General features: G+C 39.5%; 1 protein-coding gene across 2 annotated transcripts in view; it reads left to right on the forward strand.

Annotated features, from left to right (window-relative positions):
* The window catches only part of mlh1.S (mutL homolog 1 S homeolog), an 83,303-nt gene that overhangs the window by 42,262 nt on the left and 18,105 nt on the right, over positions 1-22,936 (forward strand). For both annotated transcript variants that reach the window (NM_001097076.1, XM_018268518.2), the window contains exons 12-15: positions 15,668-16,032; positions 17,188-17,339; positions 19,811-19,919; positions 22,112-22,175. In NM_001097076.1, the coding sequence (NP_001090545.1) occupies positions 15,668-16,032; positions 17,188-17,339; positions 19,811-19,919; positions 22,112-22,175 (690 nt within the window). The remainder of the gene's footprint in view (positions 1-15,667; positions 16,033-17,187; positions 17,340-19,810; positions 19,920-22,111; positions 22,176-22,936) is intronic.

Below are 22,936 nucleotides of genomic sequence, written 5' to 3' on the forward strand. Positions count from 1 at the left end.
GAGGCCCCAAAATGAAGTTAGCGCATACAAACAGTCCCGTGGGTAACTTCAGCTAATGAAAAATCAACACATTGACTGCATTTTTGTGGGGTAATAACACAGAAATATATGTTTACCCCCCAAAACCCATATATTTTTGGAAAGTACACATTCTACAGAATCTAAAATGGGTACCCATGCCTTTCTGCTCCAAACTACTGAGTCGCAAGGCTTTGCCACAATTGTCGGTTTTGGTGAAATATCTGAAAATTGCCTCAAAGCTTCAACTTCTCAGCACCATATCACCCATGTATCGTTATGCACCAAGAAAAAGCACCCTAAATATGATTGCCAGGGTTCCTCCGAACAGTTTGGTGGCCATTGTTCATAGGTTTACCAAAGTATCTGGCATTTAGAGGCCCCAAAATGAAGTTAGTGCATACAAATAGTCCTGTGGGTAACTTCAGCTAATGAAAGATCAACACATTGACTGCATTTTTGTGGGGTAAAAACACAGAAATATATGTTTACCCCCCAAACCCATACATTTTTGGAAAGTACACATTCTACAGAATCTAAAATGGGTACCCATGCCTTATTGCTCCAAACTACTGAGTCGCCAGGCTTTCCCAAAGTTGTCGGTTTTGGTGAAATATCTGAAAATTGCCTCAAAGCTTCAACTTCCCAGTACCATATCACCCATGTGTCATTACGTACTAAGAAAAAGCACCCTAAATATGATTGCCAGGGTTCCTCTGAACATTTTCGTGGCCATTGTTCATAAGTTTACCAAAGTATCTGGCATTTAGAGGCCCCAAAATGAAGTTAGCGCATACAAACAGTCCCGTGGGTAACTTCAGCTAATGAAAAATCAACACATTGACTGCATTTTTGTGGGGTAAAAACACAGAAATATATGTTTACCCCCCAAAACCCATATATTTTTGGAAAGTACACATTCTACAGAATCTAAAATGGGTACCCATGCCTTTCTGCTCCAAACTACTGAGTCGCAAGGCTTTCCCACAATTGTCGGTTTTGGTGAAATATCTGAAAATTGCCTCAAAGCTTCAACTTCTCAGCACCATATCACCCATGTATCGTTATGCACCAAGAAAAAGCACCCTAAATATGATTGCCAGGGTTCCTCCGAACAGTTTGGTGGCCATTGTTCATAAATTTACCAAAGTATCTGGCATTTAGAGGCCCCAAAATGAAGTTAGCGCATACAAACAGTCCCATGGGTAACTTCAGCTAATGAAAAATCAACACATTGACTGCATTTTTGCGGGGTAAAAACACAGAAATATATGTTTACCCCCCAAACCCATATATTTTTGGAAAGTACACATTCTACGGAATCTAAAATGGGTACCCATGCCTTTCTGCTCCAAACTACTGAGTCGCAAGGCTTTGCCAAATTTGGCGGTTTTGGTGAAATATCTGGAAATTGCCTCAAAGCTTCAACTTTCCAGCATCGTATTGTCCATGTATCATTACCAGCATAAAGCATCCTAAATATAAACATAGGGGTCTACTAAACAGTTTGATGCCCAATATGCATAGATATACCAAACTATGTGGCGCACAGAGACCCCCAAATGACAATATGTATAGACATTTTCACAGCTGACGCGCTGGCTGCTGCAATATAACCACTCGGTGTGTGTATTATGCAACATTAGACCACCTAACAGTACAGAGACCCCATATATTTTCAGAAAGTACACATTCTGACGAATCCAATATGGGTAAATAAGTGTTTCTACTGCAAACTGCCAAACTGCAAAGCAATGCTGAACATAACGGTTTTTATCAAATTTCTGAAAATTGTCACAAAGCTTGAATTTTACCCCATTATATGCCCCACATTTCGTAACTTATCAGCATAAAACATCCTAAATATGAACGCCAGGGGTCTACTAAACACTTTGATGCCCAATATGCATAGATAAACCAAACTATGTGGCGCACAGAGACCCCCAAATGACAATAGTGTATATACATTTTCACGGCTGACGCGCGCTGGCTGCTGCAATATGAGCACCTGGTGTGTGTAATATGCGACATTAGACCCCCCTAACAGTACAGAGACCCCAGAAAACCATATATTTTCAGAAAGTACACATTCTGACGAATCCAATATGGGTAAATATGTGTTTCTACTGCAAACTGCCAAACTGCAAAGCAATGCTGAACATAACGGTTTTTATCAAATTTCTGAAAATTGTCAGAAAGCTTGAATTTTACCCCATTATATGCCCCACATTTCGTAACGTATCAGCATAAAACATCCTAAATATGAACGCCAGGGGTCTACTGAACACTTTGATGCCCAATATGCATAGATATACTAAACTATGTGGCGCACAGAGACCCCCAAATGACAATAGTGTATATACATTTTCACGGCTGACGCGCTGGCTGCTGCAATATGAGCACCTGGTGTGTGTATTATGCGACATTAGACCCCCCTAAAAGTACAGAGACCCCAGAAAACCATATATTTTCAGAAAGTACACATTCTGACGAATCCAATATGGGTAAATAAGTGTTTCTACTGCAAACTGCCAGACTGCAAATCAATGCTGAACGTAACCGTTTTTATCAAATTTCTGAAAATCGTCACAAAGCTTGAATTTTACCCCATTATATGCCCCACATTTCGTAATTTATCAGCATAAAACATCCTAAATATGAACGCCAGGGGTCTACTGAACACTTTGATGCCCAATATGCATAGATATACCAAACTATGTGGCGCACAGAGACCCCCAAATGACAATAGTGTATATACATTTTCACGGCTGACGCGCTGGCTGCTGCAATATAAGCACCTGGTGTGTGTATTATGCGACATTAGACCCCCCTAACAGTACAGAGACCCCAGAAAACCATATATTTTCAGAAAGTACACATTCTGACGAATCCAATATGGGTAAATGTGTGTTTCTACTGCAAACTGCCAAACTGCAAAGCAATGCTGAACATAACGGTTTTTATCAAATTTTTGAAAATCGTCAGAAAGATTGAATTTTACCCCATTATATGCCCCACATTTCGTAACGTTTCAGCATAAAACATCCTAAATATGAACGCCAGGGGTCTACTGAACACTTTGATGCCCAATATGCATAGATATACCAAACTATGCGGCGCACAGAGACCACCAAATGACAATAGTGTATATACATTTTCACGGCTGATGCGCTGGCTGCTGCAATATAAGCACCTGGTGTGTGTAATATGCGACATTAGACCACCTAACAGTACAGAGACCCCAGAAAACCATATATTTTCAGAAAGTACACATTCTGACGAATCCAATATGGGTAAATATGTGTTTCTACTGCAAACTGCCAAACTGCAAAGCAATGCTGAACATAACGGTTTTTATTAAATTTCTGAAAATTGTCAGAAAGATTGAATTTTACCCCATTATATGCCCCACATTTCGTAACGTATCAGCATAAAACATCCTAAATATGAACGCCAGAGGTCTACTGAACACTTTGATGCCCAATATGCATAGATATACCAAACTATGTGGCGCACAGAGACCCCCAAATGACAATAGTGTATATACATTTTCACAGCTGACGCGCTGGCTGCTGCAATATAAGCACCTGGTGTGTGTATTATGCGACATTAGACCCCCCTAACAGTACAGAGACCCCAGAAAACCATATATTTTCAGAAAGTACACATTCTGACGAATCCAATATGGGTAAATAAGTGTTTCTACTGCAAACTGCCAAACTGCAAAGCAATGCTGAACATAACGGTTTTTATCAAATTTCTGAAAATTGTCAGAAAGCTTGAATTTTACCCCATTATATGCCCCACATTTCGTAACGTATCAGCATAAAACATCCTAAATATGAACGCCAGAGGTCTACTGAACACTTTGATGCCCAATATGCATAGATATACCAAACTATGTGGCGCACAGAGACCCCCAAATGGATATATAGTAGATAAAATTTACAAGGCAAAACAAAATAAGGCAGTAAAGGGTGAAATGCAAAAAAATCCAATAAAACCACAAAAATCAATGTTTTTTTTCCAGACTAGTGTTATCGGCCGTCAGAATCACAGTTTGAATATTTTAGATGGGCCAAACAGGTTATACGGCTAGAAAAAAGTGAACACAATATATGCAGAGCTGAAAATGCAATAAAATGGCTAAAAATTCAATAAAATGGCTAAAAATGCACCAAAATACCCAAAATTGCAATATAATCACCGAAATAACATACAAAAGGTATTGCACAGTACGGTTAGCGAATACGCTATGCGTAATGGCAATAAAACATTTTTTTCAGCCAAAAAAAGAAACGATGCGATAAGAAAAAAAAAAAAAAGCCACAATGCCATGGTAAATTACATGTTATGTGCGCGTGTGTGCGTGTGCACATGTGTGTAAGTGCAGTGAGTGTAAGTGACCCCCCCAATCCCCAAAAATGTATGTGTAAGTGTGTGTAAGTGTGAATCTAAGTGTGTATTACTGTAATAAGTGTGTGTTGGTGTGTTTGTGTGTGTAATTGTTGCACTAACCTGAAAAAGTCGCTGGAGACTGTTGCAGGCGATCAGGAAGAGCCCCTGGAAGACATCTGCCTCGTGGTTCCTGTCTGTGTGCTGTGGGGGCGGAGATCGTCGATCCGGTGTAGGCTGCAGCAGCAGGACACGTAAGTAACACGTGCCTGCTGCTGTTTTTGGGCCCCTGGGCGATCGCGCCCCAGGGGCCACTCGATCCCCTGCTCTGCTCGTTGCCTAGGGGCAGGGGATCGAGCAGGAACGGAGCGAGCGGCTCTAACAGCTGCTCCTCCGCTCCTGAACCAGGAAATGCTGCAGAACGTAGAATCTACGTTCTGTGGCATTTCAAGTACCTTTGCCACAGAACGTAGATTCTACGATCTGTGGCATTTAAAAGGTTAAGAATGAAACTTTCATTTACTGGTTCCTCATTTGTGTATGCAGACAAAAATATGAGTTCAGAATCTCAGCTTTTTGTTCTCATCAACCAGCTGATAATAATAAGGGTCCCACCCCTTCCTGCTTCATGTTTTTACTATTAACATATTTAAAAAACAATTTTGGGATTCTTTTTACTACTTTCTGCAATAAATATTGATATATTGATTTTAGCTTGCCTGATTAACTTTTTTGCATGATTTATTGGTCTCCTTGTACCTTATAAATTTTTCAGCTGTCCCAGCTAACTTGAAAGCCTTAAAAACATGTATTTTCTTACCTCAACCCCAACCCTTCTATTGAACCAAAAAAGGTTTTGCTTTGCAACGACATTCCGTGCTTACAAAGGAATATACTGACATGTATATTTATTAAGCAGCGTTTTAAAGACTTCCCATTTTTGTTCTGTGTTTAATCCTGTGAAAAGCATTCCCCCTTGTTGCAGAGATGCCCTTATACTGTCAAAGGTTGCACGTCTGAAATTTAGTGGTTTAGTCACTGCCTTATAGAATTGCCTCAACAGAATCTTAATGGAGACCATGTTATGATAACTATTCCCTAAATGCCCCTCACCCACACAAATGCTAGAGTTGAGTTCAGAATTATTAGTTATTACAAGATCCAAAAGAGAGTTATTCCTAATAGGTATTTACAAACCTACTAGCTTTTTCTGTCTCCACAACCCCATTACCCCAGTCAATGTCTGGATAATTGAAGTCACTCATAATAATAACTTAGTTGTGAAGCTGCTTCTGTTTGTAAGACTGACTGTGCTTTATACTTGTCATATATACAAGGTGTTTTATAGCATACACCAGTGATTTTCTTTGTAATCTTTTGCCCAGTCAAAATCTTTACCCAGTGCCAGCAATGGTTATTTCTTTAGCGCAAGGCTTTTATTTAGGCTTTACATACAAACACACTCCTCCACCCTTTTTAATCCCTCTGTCCCTTCTAAAAAGGGTGTAACCATTTAAATTCACAGTCCAGTTACATGTTTCATCCCATCAGGTCTCAGTGATACCAATTATATCATAATTTTTAGAACATACAAGTAATTCTAGGTCTCCCATTTTACCTGAAAAAAACTAAGTAAATTTGCATTACTTAGTGGAGATTTATATATTAAGTTGGTATTAGTCTGTTTTCCTTGTAACAGAGGGACCTTCTTAGCTGGTAAACGGTATGCCCCCCTCACTCCTCCCCCATCACCACTTACTAATCCCACTGCCCCATCTACCCTAGCTTCCCCCTAATTCTTTATCTCACCCCCCTTGCCTAGTTTAAACACTCCCCCCAACTGCTCTTTCTTTCCCCTAGCACAGTGGACCCCCTTTCATTGAGGTGCAGTTCATCACAACTGTATAGGTTGTACCCCAAGGAAAAATAAACCCAGTGCTTTAGAAACCCTTCCTTCCTACACCAAGACTTGAGCCATGCATTTAGCTCCCGCTGTCTTCCTAAACTTGCACGTGGCACGGGCAAAATTTCTGAAAAAATTACATTGGAAAACCTTCCCTCAATCTTAGAGCATAGATCCTTGAACTCACTCTTTAAAGGAACAGTAACACTAGAAAATTAAAGTGTTTCAATATAATGTAGTGTTGCCCTGCGCTGGTAAAACCACACCAGTTTTACCAGTGCAGGGCAACACTACATTAAATGGTCATTCCTTTAAAACATTTTTATTTTTTGGTGTTACCGTTCCTTTAAGGTCTTCCATCTACCATTTATTTTGTAATTAGTACCAATATGTATTAAGACAGTTGGGTCATGCCCTGCCCCACCCAATAATTTGTCTACCCGATCAACCACATGCCGAACCCTGGCACCAGGAAGACCGCAGACTGTTCCATTGTAGCGATCCGGACGACAGATTACCCTATCCACTTTCCTAATAATTGAATCTCCTACAACCACAATCTGTTTAGGCCTGACTCTGCTCTCATCCCCACCACTACTAGAGAAACTGGTCTCCCGGCTGTTAGAGAGATCAGCCCCATCTAGAATTTCCAATCCAGAATTCACACTCCCATCTTGTTCACACAATTTGGTGAATCTGTTGGGATGTATAACCCCCGGATCAGCCTCCATTTTCCTTTTGCCAACCTTAGATTTTCTTACTGTCACCCAGTAAGCTGCCTCAACATCCTGCTGCTGTTCTGTTCCCCCCAAACTATCTGACCTGCAAGGTCCTGCTCAGTGAGCAAGAGACTCCTTTCAAGATTGTCAATCGACCACAGTGTTGCAATTTGTTGCTCTTGTGCTCTAGCATCCAGTGGCAATTTGCTCACACCCACCACAGATATAAGTAGTTTGGATCTCTTGTTCCAAATCTGCATACATATGGCAGACTGTGTAATAGATCTTGCCAGACTAACTTAATTTCTTTATATGAGAAGGTAAGCAGGGACCTCGATTCTGGGATGGCAGTGTAAAAGATTTACTTAGACTTTGCTAAAGCATTTGATTCAGTGCCACACAGAAGTTTACTGGTTAAATTATGGAATGTTGGCCTGGAACATAGTAGTTGTACCTGGATAGAGTGCTGGCTAATAGATAGACTACAAAGAGTGGTGGTAAATTGAACATTATCTAATTCTAACTATAACTATGTAACTAGGTGCACTGGGTCAGACCTTCAATCTTGCTAGCACTCATTATCCCAGTTATAGATCAAAACAGGAGTAAAAAAAGTTAGGGTTTAGAACAAACTTTTGACATTGGTTGAACCTCCTTTAGTTTGGAACTCCTGACCACATGGAAAGCACACAAAGCATTGGATACTAGGCTGCTTATATAGTTTGTTCCCACATGATAATTTCTGTTTGGCCTTTTCCTTCATGTCAATTTTTGATTTGTAGTAGATATTTTTACAATTTGTAGACGTACATGACTGGTACTTAAGATGTGGGCAGTTCCATAATCCAGCAATATACACATGTTTCACTCATAGCTAGGAACCAACAATTATGCACCTATCTGAAAGCATGATCATCAATGTAGCTGAAACTTTGGGTAAAATAAAGCAAACTTTATTGTGGAGACAAAATCCTGTGAGTGAGGTTTCTTACTTAAAATGAATGTATGCAATTTTGACTTGACCTGCATTCAGACTGCTTGTTTGTATGTGCCTGCACATCTATATATCTGACATATATATATTAGACCCATGTGCTATCCTTTGCCAATTATTTAGAATTTCTCAAAAATATGGATGCACACTGCGATTTTTCTGTAAAAAATTTTCACCTTTATTTAATCCATCATTAAAATAAAACAGGCCAACATTTCGGTCCCTGTCTCGGACCTTTATCAAGACACAATTTCCTTTTTAAAATCTCAATAAATAGTTAAAACATATTGGTTAACCAATCAATATACAGCTTCACTATGATGTAAGACATCACAGAAACTCCCTCACCGACATGGGGAAGTTAAACTGACATTATCAGCTGTCACTGCAACAAAGTATTGGAGAATTAAATAATGTATCCCTTCAATCTATACTTATTATAATATACTCAATATTACAGCAGAGTACCTTATGTTTGATAAGCGCATTAGGTTGTTGCAGCTTGAGCATCATCGCCGTCTGAGTCCCACGAGCTGGTATCAACCGAATTAAGGGGTTTGGTCAATTTACGTCTTAGGAATCTCCTTGCCCATTGTGAAGGAAAAGGATCACGCTCTACGGTCAGCCACCCTGATACCCGGAAGTTAACATAGTCTTCATTCACATGCCAAAATTGAATAACTCCTGCTTGTATTTGTCCACCTGGGTTTTAGCTTGAGTCAATTTCGCATCAGCGGTTTCAGCTTGAAATAAATTAACCTGTTCTGATTCTTGTGTAGCAATTGCTTTGCGATTGCTTGTTAAAGGGATACTGTAATGGAAAACATGTTTTTTTCATAACGCACCAGTGAATAGTACTACTCCAGCAGACTTCTGCACTGAAATCCATTTCTCAAAAGATTCAATTTTGAAATCTGACATGGGGCTAGACATTTTGTCAATTTCCCAGCTGCCCTTGGTCATGTGACTTGTGCCTGCAAGTGCAGATAGGAGAGAAATGCTTTCTGGCTGGCTGCTTTTTTTCCTTCTCAATGTAACTGAATGTGTCTCAGTGGGACATGGGTTTTTACTATTGAGTGTTGTTCTTAGATCTACCAGGCAGCTGTTATCTTGTGTTAGGGAGCTGTTATCTGGTTACCTTCCCATTGTTCTTTTGTTTGGTGGCTGTGGGGAAAGGTAGGGGGTGTATCTCTCCAACTTGCAGTAAAGAGTGATTGAAGTTTATCAGAGCACAAGTCACATGACTTTTGGCAGCTGGGAAATTGACAATATGTCTAGCCCCATGTCAGATTTCAAAATTGAATATAAAAAAACCTGTTTGTTCTTTTGAGATATGGATTTCAGAGCAGCACTATTAACTGATTCATTTTGAAAAAATTATTTTTTTCCCATGACAGTATCCCTTTAACTAGTAAAAAGAGAAAAAAGAAAAGAAAAACCCCTCTTCTACATAGTAACATAGTAAGTAAGGTTGAAAAAAGACACATGTCCATCAAGTTCAACCTTTTTTTTTTTTTTTTTATTAACTACCTATCTGCCAGTTATCCAGAGGAAGGCAAAAAACCCATCTGAAGCCTCTCCAATTTGCCTTAGAGGGGGAAAAATTCCTTCCTGACAACAAAATGGCAATCGGACTAGTCCCTGGATCAACTTGGACTATGAGCTATTTCCCATAACCCTGTATTCCCTTACTTGCTAAAAAGCCATCCAACCCCTTCTTAAAGCTATCTAATGTATCAGCCTGTACAACTGATTCAGGGAGAGAATTCCACATATTCACAGCTCTCACTGTAAAAAACCCCTTCCGAATATTTAGGCAGAACCTCTTTTCTTCTAATCGGAATGGGTGACCTCGTGTCAGCTGGAAGGACCTACTGGTAAATAAAGCATTAGAGAGATTATTATATGATCCCCTTATATATTTATACATAGTCATCATATCACCCCTTAAGCGCCTCTTCTCCAGCGTGAACATCTCCAATTTGGCCAGTCTTTCCTCATAGCTAAGATTTTCAATACCTTTTACCAGCTTAGTTGCCCTTCTCTGTACCCTCTCTAATACAATAATGTCCTGTTTGAGTGATGGAGACCAAAACTGTACGGCATATTCTAGATGGGGCCTTACAAGTGCTCTATACAGTGGAAGAATGACCCCCTCCTCCCTTGACTCTATGCCCCTTTTAATACAGCTCAAGACCTTATTTGCCCTTGATGCTGCTGACTGGCATTGCTTGCTACAGCCAAGTTTATCATCTACAAGGACTCCAAGGTCCTTTTCCATAATGGATTTGCCTAGTGCAGTCCCATTAAGGGTATAAGTGGCTTGGATATTTTTACATCCCAGGTGCATGACTTTACATTTATCAACATTGAATCTCATTTGCCACTTAGCTGCCCAGATTGCCAGTTTGTCAAGATCATGTTGCAAGGATGCCACATCCTGGATGGAATTAATTGGGCTGGATAATTTTGTGTCATCTGCAAACACTGATACATTACTTACAACACCCTCCCCTAAGTCATTAATGAACAAGTTAAATAAAAGTGGACCCAATACTGAGCCCTGGGGGACCCCACTAAGAACCTTACTCCAAGTAGAGAATGTCCCATTAACAACCACCCTCTGTACCCGATCCTGTAGCCAGTTTCCTATCCACGTGCAAACGACTTCATTAAGCCCAACAGACCTTAGTTTAGAAAGCAGTCGTTTGTGGGGCACAGTATCAAACGCTTTGGCAAAATCCAAATAGATCACATCTACTGCCCCCCCACTATCCAGAATCTTACTTACCACATCATAAAATGCAATCAAATTTGTCTGACATGACCTATCCTTCATAAAGCCATGCTGATTGTTGCTCATAATGCCATTCATTAGGACAAAATTTTGAATGTGATCCCTTAACAAGCCTTCAAATAATTTGCCCACCACAGATGTCAAGCTTACTGGCCTATAATTGCCAGGCTGAGATCGTAATCCCTTTTTAAATATTGGAATGACATCAGCTTTTCTCCAATCCATAGGCACCATACCAGATGACAGTGAATCTGAGAAAATCAGAAATAAGGGCTGGTCTAAAACTGAACTAAGCTCTCTTAGAACCCGGGGGTGTATGCCATCAGGCCCTGGAGCCTTGTTTACATTAATTTGTATTAAAGCTTTTTGAATCATATCCTGAGTCAGCCACAGACTAGATTGAGCTGAACCATTCGTGCAGTTATTAAGTGAGCCTGTGAACCCAGACTCCTCTATTGTATACACTGAAGAAAAGAACTGATTTAACACATTTGCCTTATCTGTATCTGTTACAACCATACTGGTACCATTATTTAATGGAGCAACACTCTCAACCTGCATCTTTTTACTATTAATATATTTAAAAAACTTTTTAGGGTTAGTTTTCACCTCCACCGCAATTAACTCTTCATTTATTTTCTTAGCCTTCCGGATTGCTGATTTACAACATTTATTACAGTGTTTATATTCATTAAATGCAGCTTCTGTCCCTACAGATTTGTTGTTTTTAAATGCCTTTCTCTTCTTTCCCATTAACTTCTTTACTTCTGTATTAAGCCACACAGGATGATTCTTAGAGCTTCTACGTTTAGTCCTTAAGGGAATAAATTGAGAACAGTAATGATTTAATATCATTTTAAAGGACAACCATTTCTGTTCTGTGTTTTTAGCTGAAAACCTAATGCCCCAATCAATGCTCTGTAGGGCAGCCCTCAAGGCACTAAAATTAGCTTTTGCAAAATTCATGGTTTTTGTTGCCCCAGTATATTTTTTGTATTTTGCACCAGACATTAAAAGATATAACATTATGGTCACTATTACCCAGGGGTTCAATGACTTGCACATTTGCTATAAGTTCTGGGTCATTTGAGATCACTAAATCAAGAATAGCATTTTTTCTGGTAGGCTCCTCAACAACCTGTGCTAAAAAACTGTTGTGCAATAAGTTTATAAGCTTGTTCCCATTAACTGATCTAGCAGTACCGTTGCTCCAGTCAATATCTGGGTAATTAAAATCCCCCATTATCATTACTTTACCTAAACTAGCAGCCTTTTCTATTTGCATTAGGAGCTTTGTCTCTTCCTCCTCACTTACATTAGGGGGTCTATAGCATATGCCTACAATTAATTTGCTGGATTCTTTACAATTGGTTAAGAACTCCACCCATACGACTTCTGCCCCCTCATTTTCTAACATAACCTCCTCCTTTATATGAGCTTTTAAATCCTGCCTAACATACAGACATACCCCTCCTCCTTTTCTATTGCCTCTGTCCCTCCGAAACAAAGTATAGCCACTGATATTTACTGCCCAGTCATGCGACTCATTCAGCCATGTTTCGGCCACACCAATCACATCATATTTTCCTTCCATCACCAGCAGCTCCAGCTCTTCCATTTTACCAGTCAGACTTCTTGCATTTGTAAACATACATTTAATACTGGCACCATATTGAACATATGACATGTGGTCCTCCCTATCCTTAAGGCTAGGGCCACACGGCGCGATTTTGCCGCGATTCTGCGCTGGGCGAGTTGCGAGTCGCTGCTGTTTTTAAGCCGAAATAGCTTTGTTAACTTTGGCGCTGGCGTCAATGCAAATCGCGGCGAAATCGCTGCGCTAATTCACACGCGGCGATTCGTTTTCTATTGTCGCCCGAAGTTGCCTCGCTGGGCGTTTCCGGGCGACAGTAGAAAAAGAATCGCCGCGTGTGAATTAGCGCAGCGATTTCGCCGCGATTTGCATTGACGCCAGCGCCAAAGTTAACAAAGCTATTTCGGCTTAAAAACCGCAGCGACTCGCAACTCGCAACTCGCCCAGCGCAGAATCGCGGCAAAATCGCGCCGTGTGGCCCTAGCCTAACAGTATCCCCAGCCAAATCTCCTCCCCCATTTTCCCTTTCTTTGCCCACTATCTCATCTAACCTGTCTACCACTGAATCTTTTACTGAACCCTCCCCCCCCACACCTAGTTTAAAATCTCCTCCAACCCTCTAGCCATCTTCTCTCCCAAAACAGCTGCCCCATCATCATTGAGGTGCAGCCCATCCCTAGCAAAGAGCCTGTAGCCGACTGAAAAATCAGCCCAGTTCTCCAAAAACCCAAAACCCTCCTCCCTACACCAATCTTTCAGCCACGCATTAAGCTCCCTACGCTCCCGTTGTCTCCTTAGCGTTGCTCGTGGCTCAGGTAATATCTCTGAGAAAATTATCTTGGAAGTCCTCGCCCTCAGCTTTGAACCTAGTTTTTTAAAATCATTTTTGAGGACTTCACCACCTCCTCTAACTTTGTCATTGGTACCTATGTGTTCTGACTGATAATTCGATGGTTCACTTCTAAAATTCAAATACATCCACTTGCTGATACTTGTAATTAATTGTGCTAAATTAATAAACAATTTGTGATTAGCTTAATTGCTTGGAATAAATAAATTATCTGATTAAAATTGTTAAATTACATTAAAGTGCTACTTCCGTGTTAGTTCATTAAATAGTTATAAAGGACAGACTTAATCAATATATTTCTGCCATTATTTCATTCTTTTGCAATTGATTACTTAAAGTGCATTGGTGTTAAATAAATTAATTTGAATATTTAAAGTGCAAGTGCATTAGTCCATCCAGGGACTTTGTAAACCGTGAAAATTAATTATTAAACCAATTAATTAGCGATAAAAAGAATTAACCAGCAACTCAATCCGATTTAAAAGCAGGAAAAAGGATATAAGAGAAGGTGGAGTTGTCCCAAAACTTACTACCTATTATTTTTCTATCCCAGTGCGGATTCTCAAGGGGACCAGGATTTGTGGTTTTGTGATGTGTAGATAGCTCTCAACAAGGATAGGGTTAGAGTTAATATTGAGACCACAGTCCTGGTTTTCCTGCCTTTCTTTGCTTTGTGGTGTCCCAGGGATAGAAAAATAATAGGTAGTAAGTTTTGGGACAACTCCACCTTCTCTTATATCCTTTTTCCTGCTTTTAAATCGGATTGAGTTGCTGGTTAATTCTTTTTATCGCTAATTAATTGGTTCAATAATTAATTTTCACGGTTTACAAAGTCCCTGGATGGACTGATGCATTTGCACATTAAATATTCAAATTAATTTATTTAACACCAATGCACTTTAAGTAATCAATTGTAAAAGAATGAAATAATGGCAGAAATAAATTTATTAAGTCTGTCCTTTATAACTATTTAACGAATTAGCACGGAAGTAGCACTTTAATGTAATTTAACAATTTTAATCAGATAATTTATTTATTCCAAGCAATTGAGCTAATCACAAATTGTTTAATAATTTTGCACAATTAATTACAAGTATCAGCAAGTGGATGTATTTGAATTTTAGAAGTGAACCATCGAATTATCAGTCAGAAGAGGGGTTTTTCTTTTTCTCTTTTCTCTTTTTACTAATTGCACTAATTGAATCAGACCTCTAGAAAGACTGAAGTGGTAAATTAATATAAAGAGTATCTTTTTTCTTTGTTCAAGTATCCCTTTAACTCTCCAGAGACCTCCTCTATGACCAATATCATTAGGGTTAGATTTCCCTATAGTCGGTACATTCCGGATGTGTAGTCCACAAGGGATTTTCTTAGCATGGTAATAGTCTGATAAATAAGCCATGCAGGTCAATAGCATCATAAAAAATGCTGTTTCTGCTCAATGTACACTCGGTGATTGTTACTTCAAGCCGGTGCTCCTTTAGCCTTCCTTATGTCTCTTTCTCTCATCTTTTTACTTTCTTTCACCTTCTTGAATGCAAATTTTTTTTTTAAAAATTGCTGTTTCTTAGGCAAAACCAAGAAATGCAAAAGAATTGTGGAATGTAACATTGTCAGAAGTTGGTGAACTCCATGCAACAGGATGTGCAGGAGTTCTCAGAAACAGTGGTTATACAACCACAATATGATATACAATATACAAATATTTAAAACGCAAACCACACCACTATCCCTTTGTTTACTATATGGTTTTTATCCTTCTGATTCAAACAGCACTAAATTCTAAAGTGCTGTGCAATAAGTTATAAAGTGCACTTTATAACTTATTGCACAGCACTTTAGAATTGAATTACCCAGTGAAATACTTACCCAATGTACAAATTAGTGGTTTTTACCTGAGTGTGTATAACTTAACTGTGATCGAATAGGCGAGTGAAGAACATATTGTGACTGCTTTAGTTTAACTGATCAAGTGGGGGTTCTTTTCTATCTTCTTTTACATTGTGAATATACAAATATTAGTTCAGTGATTCAAAGGAAAGCAAAATCTTGAAACATTTTTCAGTTAATACAGTGAAATTTTGAGTTTGTAAAGAAGAATGCAGACATTACTATTTTTGGAACAGCCTAATATTCCCTTTTCTTCACTTTCTGTAAAGGAATAACACAAATTTGATATATTTTTATTCGTGTTTAGATTTGGAATAGAATGTGCAGTGTTCCCAATGCATTGTGTGTATGAAAATAAATAAGGATTTTGAGCTTTATTCACTTTTTTAAACATACTACTGTTATTCTGAACACAGAACTGTATATGTATCTTGTGTGAGTATATATACAGTTTTGTCTGTTTCCTTGACTCATTCTATCCTGTGTCTTTACTTTTTATTTAACCAGACATTATTACCAGGACATTCTGTCTGTGCAAGTGGTTTTACTAAACCACTGCCAGCCTCCTCTACATCTCAGAAATCCAGTGAAAAGGTTTATGCTCACCAGATGGTACGTACAGACTCTAGGGAGCAGAAGCTGGATGCTTTCCTCCAGCCTTTGAACAGACAGCAGCTTAGTTTCTCAGGCTGCCAAACGCCTGAAAATGCTGAAGGTCAAAAACATAACAGAGTTCCCTCTGAGGATACCAAAGTGGCAGAACCAAGTGATCTGGAAATACTTGATGTTCTGGAGGCTACAGCTAACTCAGAAAGTTATGTGCTTAAACAAAAAAAAACTGATGATTCCCCAAACAACATCGAACAGCCCAGGTAATGCCAAAATAAATGCTCAACATATTTATCACTTATATTTTAAAGGGGTAGTTCACCTTTAAAGTATCTTTTAGTATGATGTAGACATTCCATGATACATACAATGTTTTTGTCTCAATTAGGCACAATACCCTAAGGAGGGCCAAACCATTGTATCTCTATTTATTGCCCCTTTTTGTCTTGAAAGGAACAGTAACATCAAAAAAATACATTTTAAAGTTTAAAAAATACAATGTACTGCTTTGCTGCACTGCACTGCTGGTTTTGCTTCAGAAACTCTACTATAGTTTATATAAATAGGTTGCTGTGTAGCCATGGGGCGAAGCCATTTGAAGCTGAAAAAGGAGAAAAGGCACATGATGCACAGCAGATATTGGATGAGCTCAAAAGTGTACAATGGGATTCTTCGGAACTCTTCTGTTCTCTACTGTGTATCCTGTGCTTGAATGGTTGCCCCCTTGGCTGCATCCCAGCTTGTTTATATAAACTATAGTTGTGTTTCTGAAGCAAACACATCAGTTTTACCAGTGCAGGACAACACTATATTGTATTGTCTTGCCTTTAAAACATTTTCATTTCTTGGTGTTCCTGTTCCTTTAATGGAAATCGTTATTGGTTCTGCAGTTTGGCCTGGTTCACAACAATGAATCGCATATAGTCTGTTGGTCATCTGCTGGTTATCAATGATAACAATATGATAGTTATTATGAACTCAGCAGTATTGGAAATTATATTCCATTACATTACACCATATACAAATGCAAATACTGTAGTCAAAAGCAGCTTCATTTTCAATTTGTACATTAGAGCCTATTGGCATCTTTCGGTATTCCAGTTTAAATTTGGTTAGCTCATATATATAAGATATACATGCAACAATAGATTTTAACTATGCCAAACAGTCTTTGTTATTTTGTGTTTCTAACTATAAGGTGGCTACAGTCTCCGATCATCTCCAGTAGATTTTTTTGAATCTGCATTATTTGTTTTAAATGTATGATAATGCACAAGTGATGGTCCAAACACAGTAATTGTGATATAAACGACTTTAAATTGTAAATTCAATGAGAGGGAAATAAATCTTGGTTTGGTAAAACTAGTTGAGTGCTTATATCAAGAAATAGTTTCCAATTTTGTTTCTGTCTTTGACAGGAAAAGACCACGAAGAGTCTCCGATGTGGAAATGCTTGAGGATGTTGGGTCAGTAAAGACTTTGACTGCTGCCTCCACACCAAGGAGAAGAATTATAAATCTTACAAGTATATTGAGCTTGCAGAAAGAGATTGAAGAGTGTGGTCATACAAGTAGGTATCTAATACAGTATATCAGTAATGTCATAAAAAAAATATATATATATATACATACACATGTACATTTAAAATGTGTATCTGTTTGAATTTGAACCAGTTTATTCTAAAGGGGGGGAGCAGTGGTGAAACTATAGAGGAAGCAGATCCTGCTGTCTCTGAGAGGCCTGGACCTAAGGGTCTGCATCCTCTATAGCTGTAAAAACTCCCTCCTCCCCAGCTGCTCTCCCAGGAATATGCAGGCTGGTGTTAGAAGCTGGCCGGGGGTGGGGAGTGGGTAGGGATGATAATGGACTGCTGTTTACCAAGCCCCTCGAGATTTTATTTTTTGCATGGGGACCCCAGTGGATGCTAGGTACGCCACTGAAAGGAAAGTTGACATGACTGGGGGTGCCAGTTATTATAATCACTTGCCTGATACCCTCGGCCAATGTGCATGTGCAATAGAGTGAAAAAGCTGAATTTTAAGCAAAAAGCCAGCTTTATACTGTGCATGTGATTATAATCTTGTGCAAGATCTAAAACAATTGTATTCTACACAGCTTTTAATTTAACTTACACTTAAAGTAACAGTAACATCAAAATATGAATGTGCTTTAAAGTAATAAAAATATAATGTACTGTTGCTCTGCACTGGTACAAATGGTGTGTTTGCATCAGAAACTCCACTATAGTTTATATCATTACACTGCTGGGCAACTATTTAAAGTAGAAAAGGCACAGGCTACACAGCAGACAATGGATACGCTCTAGACAATGGATACGCGTAGTATATAATGGGATTCTTAAAGGGATACTGTCATGGAAAAACATGTTTTTTCCAAAACACATCAGTTAATAGTGCTGCTCCATCAGAATTCTGCACTGCAATCAATTTCTCAAAAGAAAGCAAACAGATTTTTTTATATTCAATTTTGAAATCTGATATGTGGCTAGACATTTTCCCAGCTGTGACTTGTGTCTGCACTTTAGGATGGAATTACTTTCTGGCAGGCTGTTATCTCTCCTACTTAGGCTAAGGCCACACTAGGCGATAGCGCCGCGATTTGACTCGCGGCGACTTTTCGGCGCGACTTTTAAGCCGCAATCGCTGGGGAAACTTTTGCGCTGGCGTCTATGGGGAATCGCGAAAAATCGCCAGCGTAAAAACACACGCGGCGATCTTTTCTCTACTGTCGCTCGAAATTGCCTCGCTAGGCGATTTCGAGCGACAATAGAAAAAAGATCGCCGTGTGTGTTTTTACGCTGGCGATTTTTCGCGATTCCCCATAGACGCCAGCGCAAAAGTTTCCCCAGCGATTGCGGCTTAAAAGTCGCGCCGAAAAGTCGCCGCGAGTCAAATCGCGGCGCTATCGCCTAGTGTGGCCTTAGCCTTAATGTAACTGAATCAGTCTCCGTGGTACTTGGCTTTTACTATTAAGTGCTGTTCTTAGATCTTCCAGGGAGATTTTATCTTGTGTTAGGGAGCTGCTATCTCGTTACCTTCCCATTGTTCTGTTGTTGGGCTGCTGGGGGGGGGAGGGGATGATATCATTCCAACTTGCAGTAAAGAGTGATTGAAGTTTATCAGAGCACATGACTGGAGGCAGCTGGGAAATTCACAATATGTCTCGCTCCATGTCAGATTGCAAAAATTGAATATAACAAAATCTGTTTGCTCTTTTGAAAAATTAATTTCAGTGCAGAATTCTGCTGGAGCAGCACTATTAACTGATGCGTTTTGAAAAAAACTTATTTTCCCATGACAGTATCCCTTTAAGTACTTTATCTATTGTTATCTATTGTGTATCCTGTGCTTGAATGCCTGCCCCATGGCTACACAGCAGCTTGTTTATATAAACTAAAGTAGGCTACCTGAAGTAAACACACAAATTTTTCCAGTGCAGGGCAACAGTACATTATATTGCCATTCCTTTAAAACACTTTTATTTTTAGATGTTACTGTTCTTTTAATTACTACCGCCATAGCTTACCACAAGCATTAGTTGAAAGTACAGTAGTGTTTCTAAAGCAAACACATTTTTTTCCATATACCCAACACAATACAGTGGCCACAAGAGTAGAGTGTATAATGCAGCATAAGCAGGATGGTGTGTGTAAACTGTAGTTTGATTGCACTCCCTAAAACGGGTGCCTGTCCCACAGACCTTGAAGTAATTATTGTAAAGACCCTTTTAGCCATTTGGGGCAGCAGCTACTTGATCAAGGGAGACAGCAGATAATATAATGATTGAAAGCAATAGTGCTGTTTAGAGTTCCCACCTGCACATACAAGTATAGATGATTTTCAGAGACTCAATTACATGCACTCTTACTTCAGTAAGTTGTCAGTCCTGTCATTTATTTGTACCTTTGCCACCAGCCTGCATTACCCTAAGGGGCTATTATGCGGGAAGGAGCAGATAACAGTAATAGCAAATAGTAGACTTTGTTTTATTCTGTACAACAGATTTGTATTTTGTTTTCAGGTCTTCAGGACATGCTACTCAATCATTCGTTTGTTGGCTGCGTCAATCCTCAGTGGGCTTTAGCTCAGTTTCAGACAAAGTTATATCTCCTAAACACCACTAAACTCAGGTATTACATGCCATCCTGTCAAACCTTGCTTTAAAAAAACCCTACCCAAGACGGTAGGTATCAATTAAAAAAATACTGACACTACATTAATAAAACAAAATATTAATGTACATTTAAAATGTTCCCATAGGTCATGATGACCATTTTTTGTTGATATATCTGCTTTGAAGTAATTGCTATTTGAAGTTCCTAAACCTGGCTGTTTTGCCAACGTGACTGCTCATTCTCAACCTGTCTGTTAGAATTTCTAATGTTAATAGACTACATCTGAACCTGCACATATGGCATTGGCAGCCCTTCATAGAGGAACATGGGGGGTCAGATAGGTAATGTAAAAGCATTGAGCAAATACTTTTATGGCAAAATTATAAATAGCAAGATTACGATAGATGTAAAAAAAAAAGTATCATTTTTTTGATGTCGGTTAAATGTACAAAGAGAAGCTAGTAAAAAGAAGGTAAGAGATTGTCTATTGGAATTAAGTAGTATAATAGGGCTGGGTAACATATAAAAAGGTGTGTCTCACTATCCTGATGGAGGACTGATCTTGGAAGCCAGTGTTGACCACTCCCCCCTTTTAAACTGTGGACCATGTCCAAAAACGAAATGGTTTGCACTCACTGCAGGGAAATAACTCATATGATCCATATGCCGCCTCCTCCCCTACGGATGACACAGCACACACCCCCCAGCACATGATGACACCTTCGGGGCCCCTAGCAACAATTTTTAAATGCCACCCACAGGTTACAGAGCAAGCAGAGTATGGCACACGGGTTGCATAGGGCAGGCAGCGTATGGCACACAGAGGGAGCATCGGTCAGGCAGAGTGGCACACAGAGGGAGCATAGGGCAGGCAGAGTATGGCACACAGATCCATATGCCACCTCCTCCCCTACCATATGCCGCCTCCTCCTCTACGGATAACACAGCACACACACACCCCCAGCACATGATTAAACACCTTAAGGGCCCCTAGCAACAATTTTCAAATGCTACCCACAGGTTACAGAGTAGTGCAAGCAGAGTATGGCACACAGAGGGAGCATAGGGCAGGCAGAGTATGGCACACACAGGGAGCATAGGGCAGGCAGAGTATGGCACACAGAGGGAGCATAGGGCAGCCATAATATGGCACACACATGGAGCATAGGGCAGCCAGAGTATGGCACACACAGGGAGCATAGGGCAGGCAGAGTATGGCGCACACACAGGAAGCATAGGGTAGCCAGAGTATGGCACACACAGGGTGCATAGGGAAGGCAAAATAAAGTAAAGGGCTTTAAGGGTGTGAACAATAGAAGGTGTTACAGGTGTGAACAATGCAGGATTTTACAGTTTGAATTTGAGGTGTAAATAATGAAAGGGCCAATTCATCTCTGTACTGATAAATTTTTGTCAATAGATTAGCCACAATAGTGCAAACTATAACACTATCTATTCTGTAGAATGCTTTACCATAAACAGCTCTAGAAACTCTCTGTTTGTTTAGGATAGCAGCTGCCATATTCACTTGGTGCGACATCACATCCGGGGAGGGGGAGAGGAGCAAACTGAGCATGCTCAAGTCCTAGCCCTGAAGGTTTAAGATAACAGGAAGTCTGATATAGAAGCCCATGTATACACAATAGAAGAAATGCAGTGTTTCTTTTGACAGAGGACTCGGCAGCATTACTTTGAGGGTTTACTGGTGTATTTACATAGAGCTTTCTTAATTTTAGCCTTTCCTTCTCCTTTAAAGAAATGTGGCAGGCAGACTTTTATGTGGGGGGGCACACAAAGGGGAGTCGTGGGCCACCAGTTTGACAGCCATGTTTGTACATAACATTTACCTGAATAAAAGTTGCAACACAAAGTAGAGAATACATACCACTGTATAGTGCCAAATACATGTACTATTAAATGAAACAAAATAATATATAAAGTGATCCCATATTATTACATAAAGAGCATTCATTTTCATAACTTTTATGTAATTACATGATATTGTGGAAACCATTTATTGATTGCCAGGGAGCAGCTTAAACAAGTCATGGTATTACATGATACCTATTTTCCCTCGAGAATTATGTATAAGAAACACTTGCCATTTTTTCAATATGTATGTATTTCTGTATTTAAGAAACATGTTTGGACTGAACTACGTCTGCCTATATTACTGGCTTTTGTTTCATGTTTTCTGTTTCTTCCAGCCAGGAATTATTTTATCAGATACTCATTTATGACTTTGGAAACTTTGGCGTAATGAAATTATCCGTAAGTACTTGCACGTGTTTTGACAACTTTTGGCTCAAGTGGTAATTTTGGGGACAGCAGTGTTTTAAAGGACATTCAATCCCTACCTTCTCCTACCATATATATATGTTTAGCACATCTCCCCCCACTAAAACCACATAATTTGTACTGTATATATCCCCTATGTTCACAGATTTCATCTGGCAGATATTTTCTTCTGACACATCAGTGACATTTGTATCTACAAACAGCACATGTTTTCAAAGACCCTCCTTCAGTGTAAACTTCATGCAAACACGAATGCAGGTTTACATAGGCATAACTTGCTTTTATAAAAAGTTCTGCTTGAATTGAGCTCTGGGTTAAGCTGCGCTCAGGAGAGGAAGTTGGGAGAAAAATGTAGAAGCAGACCAGCTAGAGCAGAGTTTCTATTGGAACCAGTAATGCCATCTTTTCATTGGCTGCTAAACTGCAGGGCATGTTTAGTAATCTGAGTTTGGAAGAACCGAGCCTGCTCCGTAACCAACAGCCATAGCAAATTCTTGGGGGAGAGGGCTTAGTGCATTAGAAGAGTCGGAGGAATCCTAAGTTATTAAGTGGATGCTGCAGACTTAAGGTGGCCTACACTATAAGATCTGTTCATTTCGCGAGGTTTATGCCTTTTTTTGGCTAGATATCTGTTGGGGAGGCCCTTCGGAAGGCCCCATACACAGACAGATATGCTGCTGAATCAGTCTGAAGGACCTGTATCGACAGCTTACATATGCCCGAGCATAGCAACC

Source organism: Xenopus laevis, chromosome 6S, assembly GCF_017654675.1.
Source record: "Xenopus laevis strain J_2021 chromosome 6S, Xenopus_laevis_v10.1, whole genome shotgun sequence".
NCBI classification, from domain to species: Eukaryota; Metazoa; Chordata; class Amphibia; order Anura; family Pipidae; genus Xenopus; species Xenopus laevis.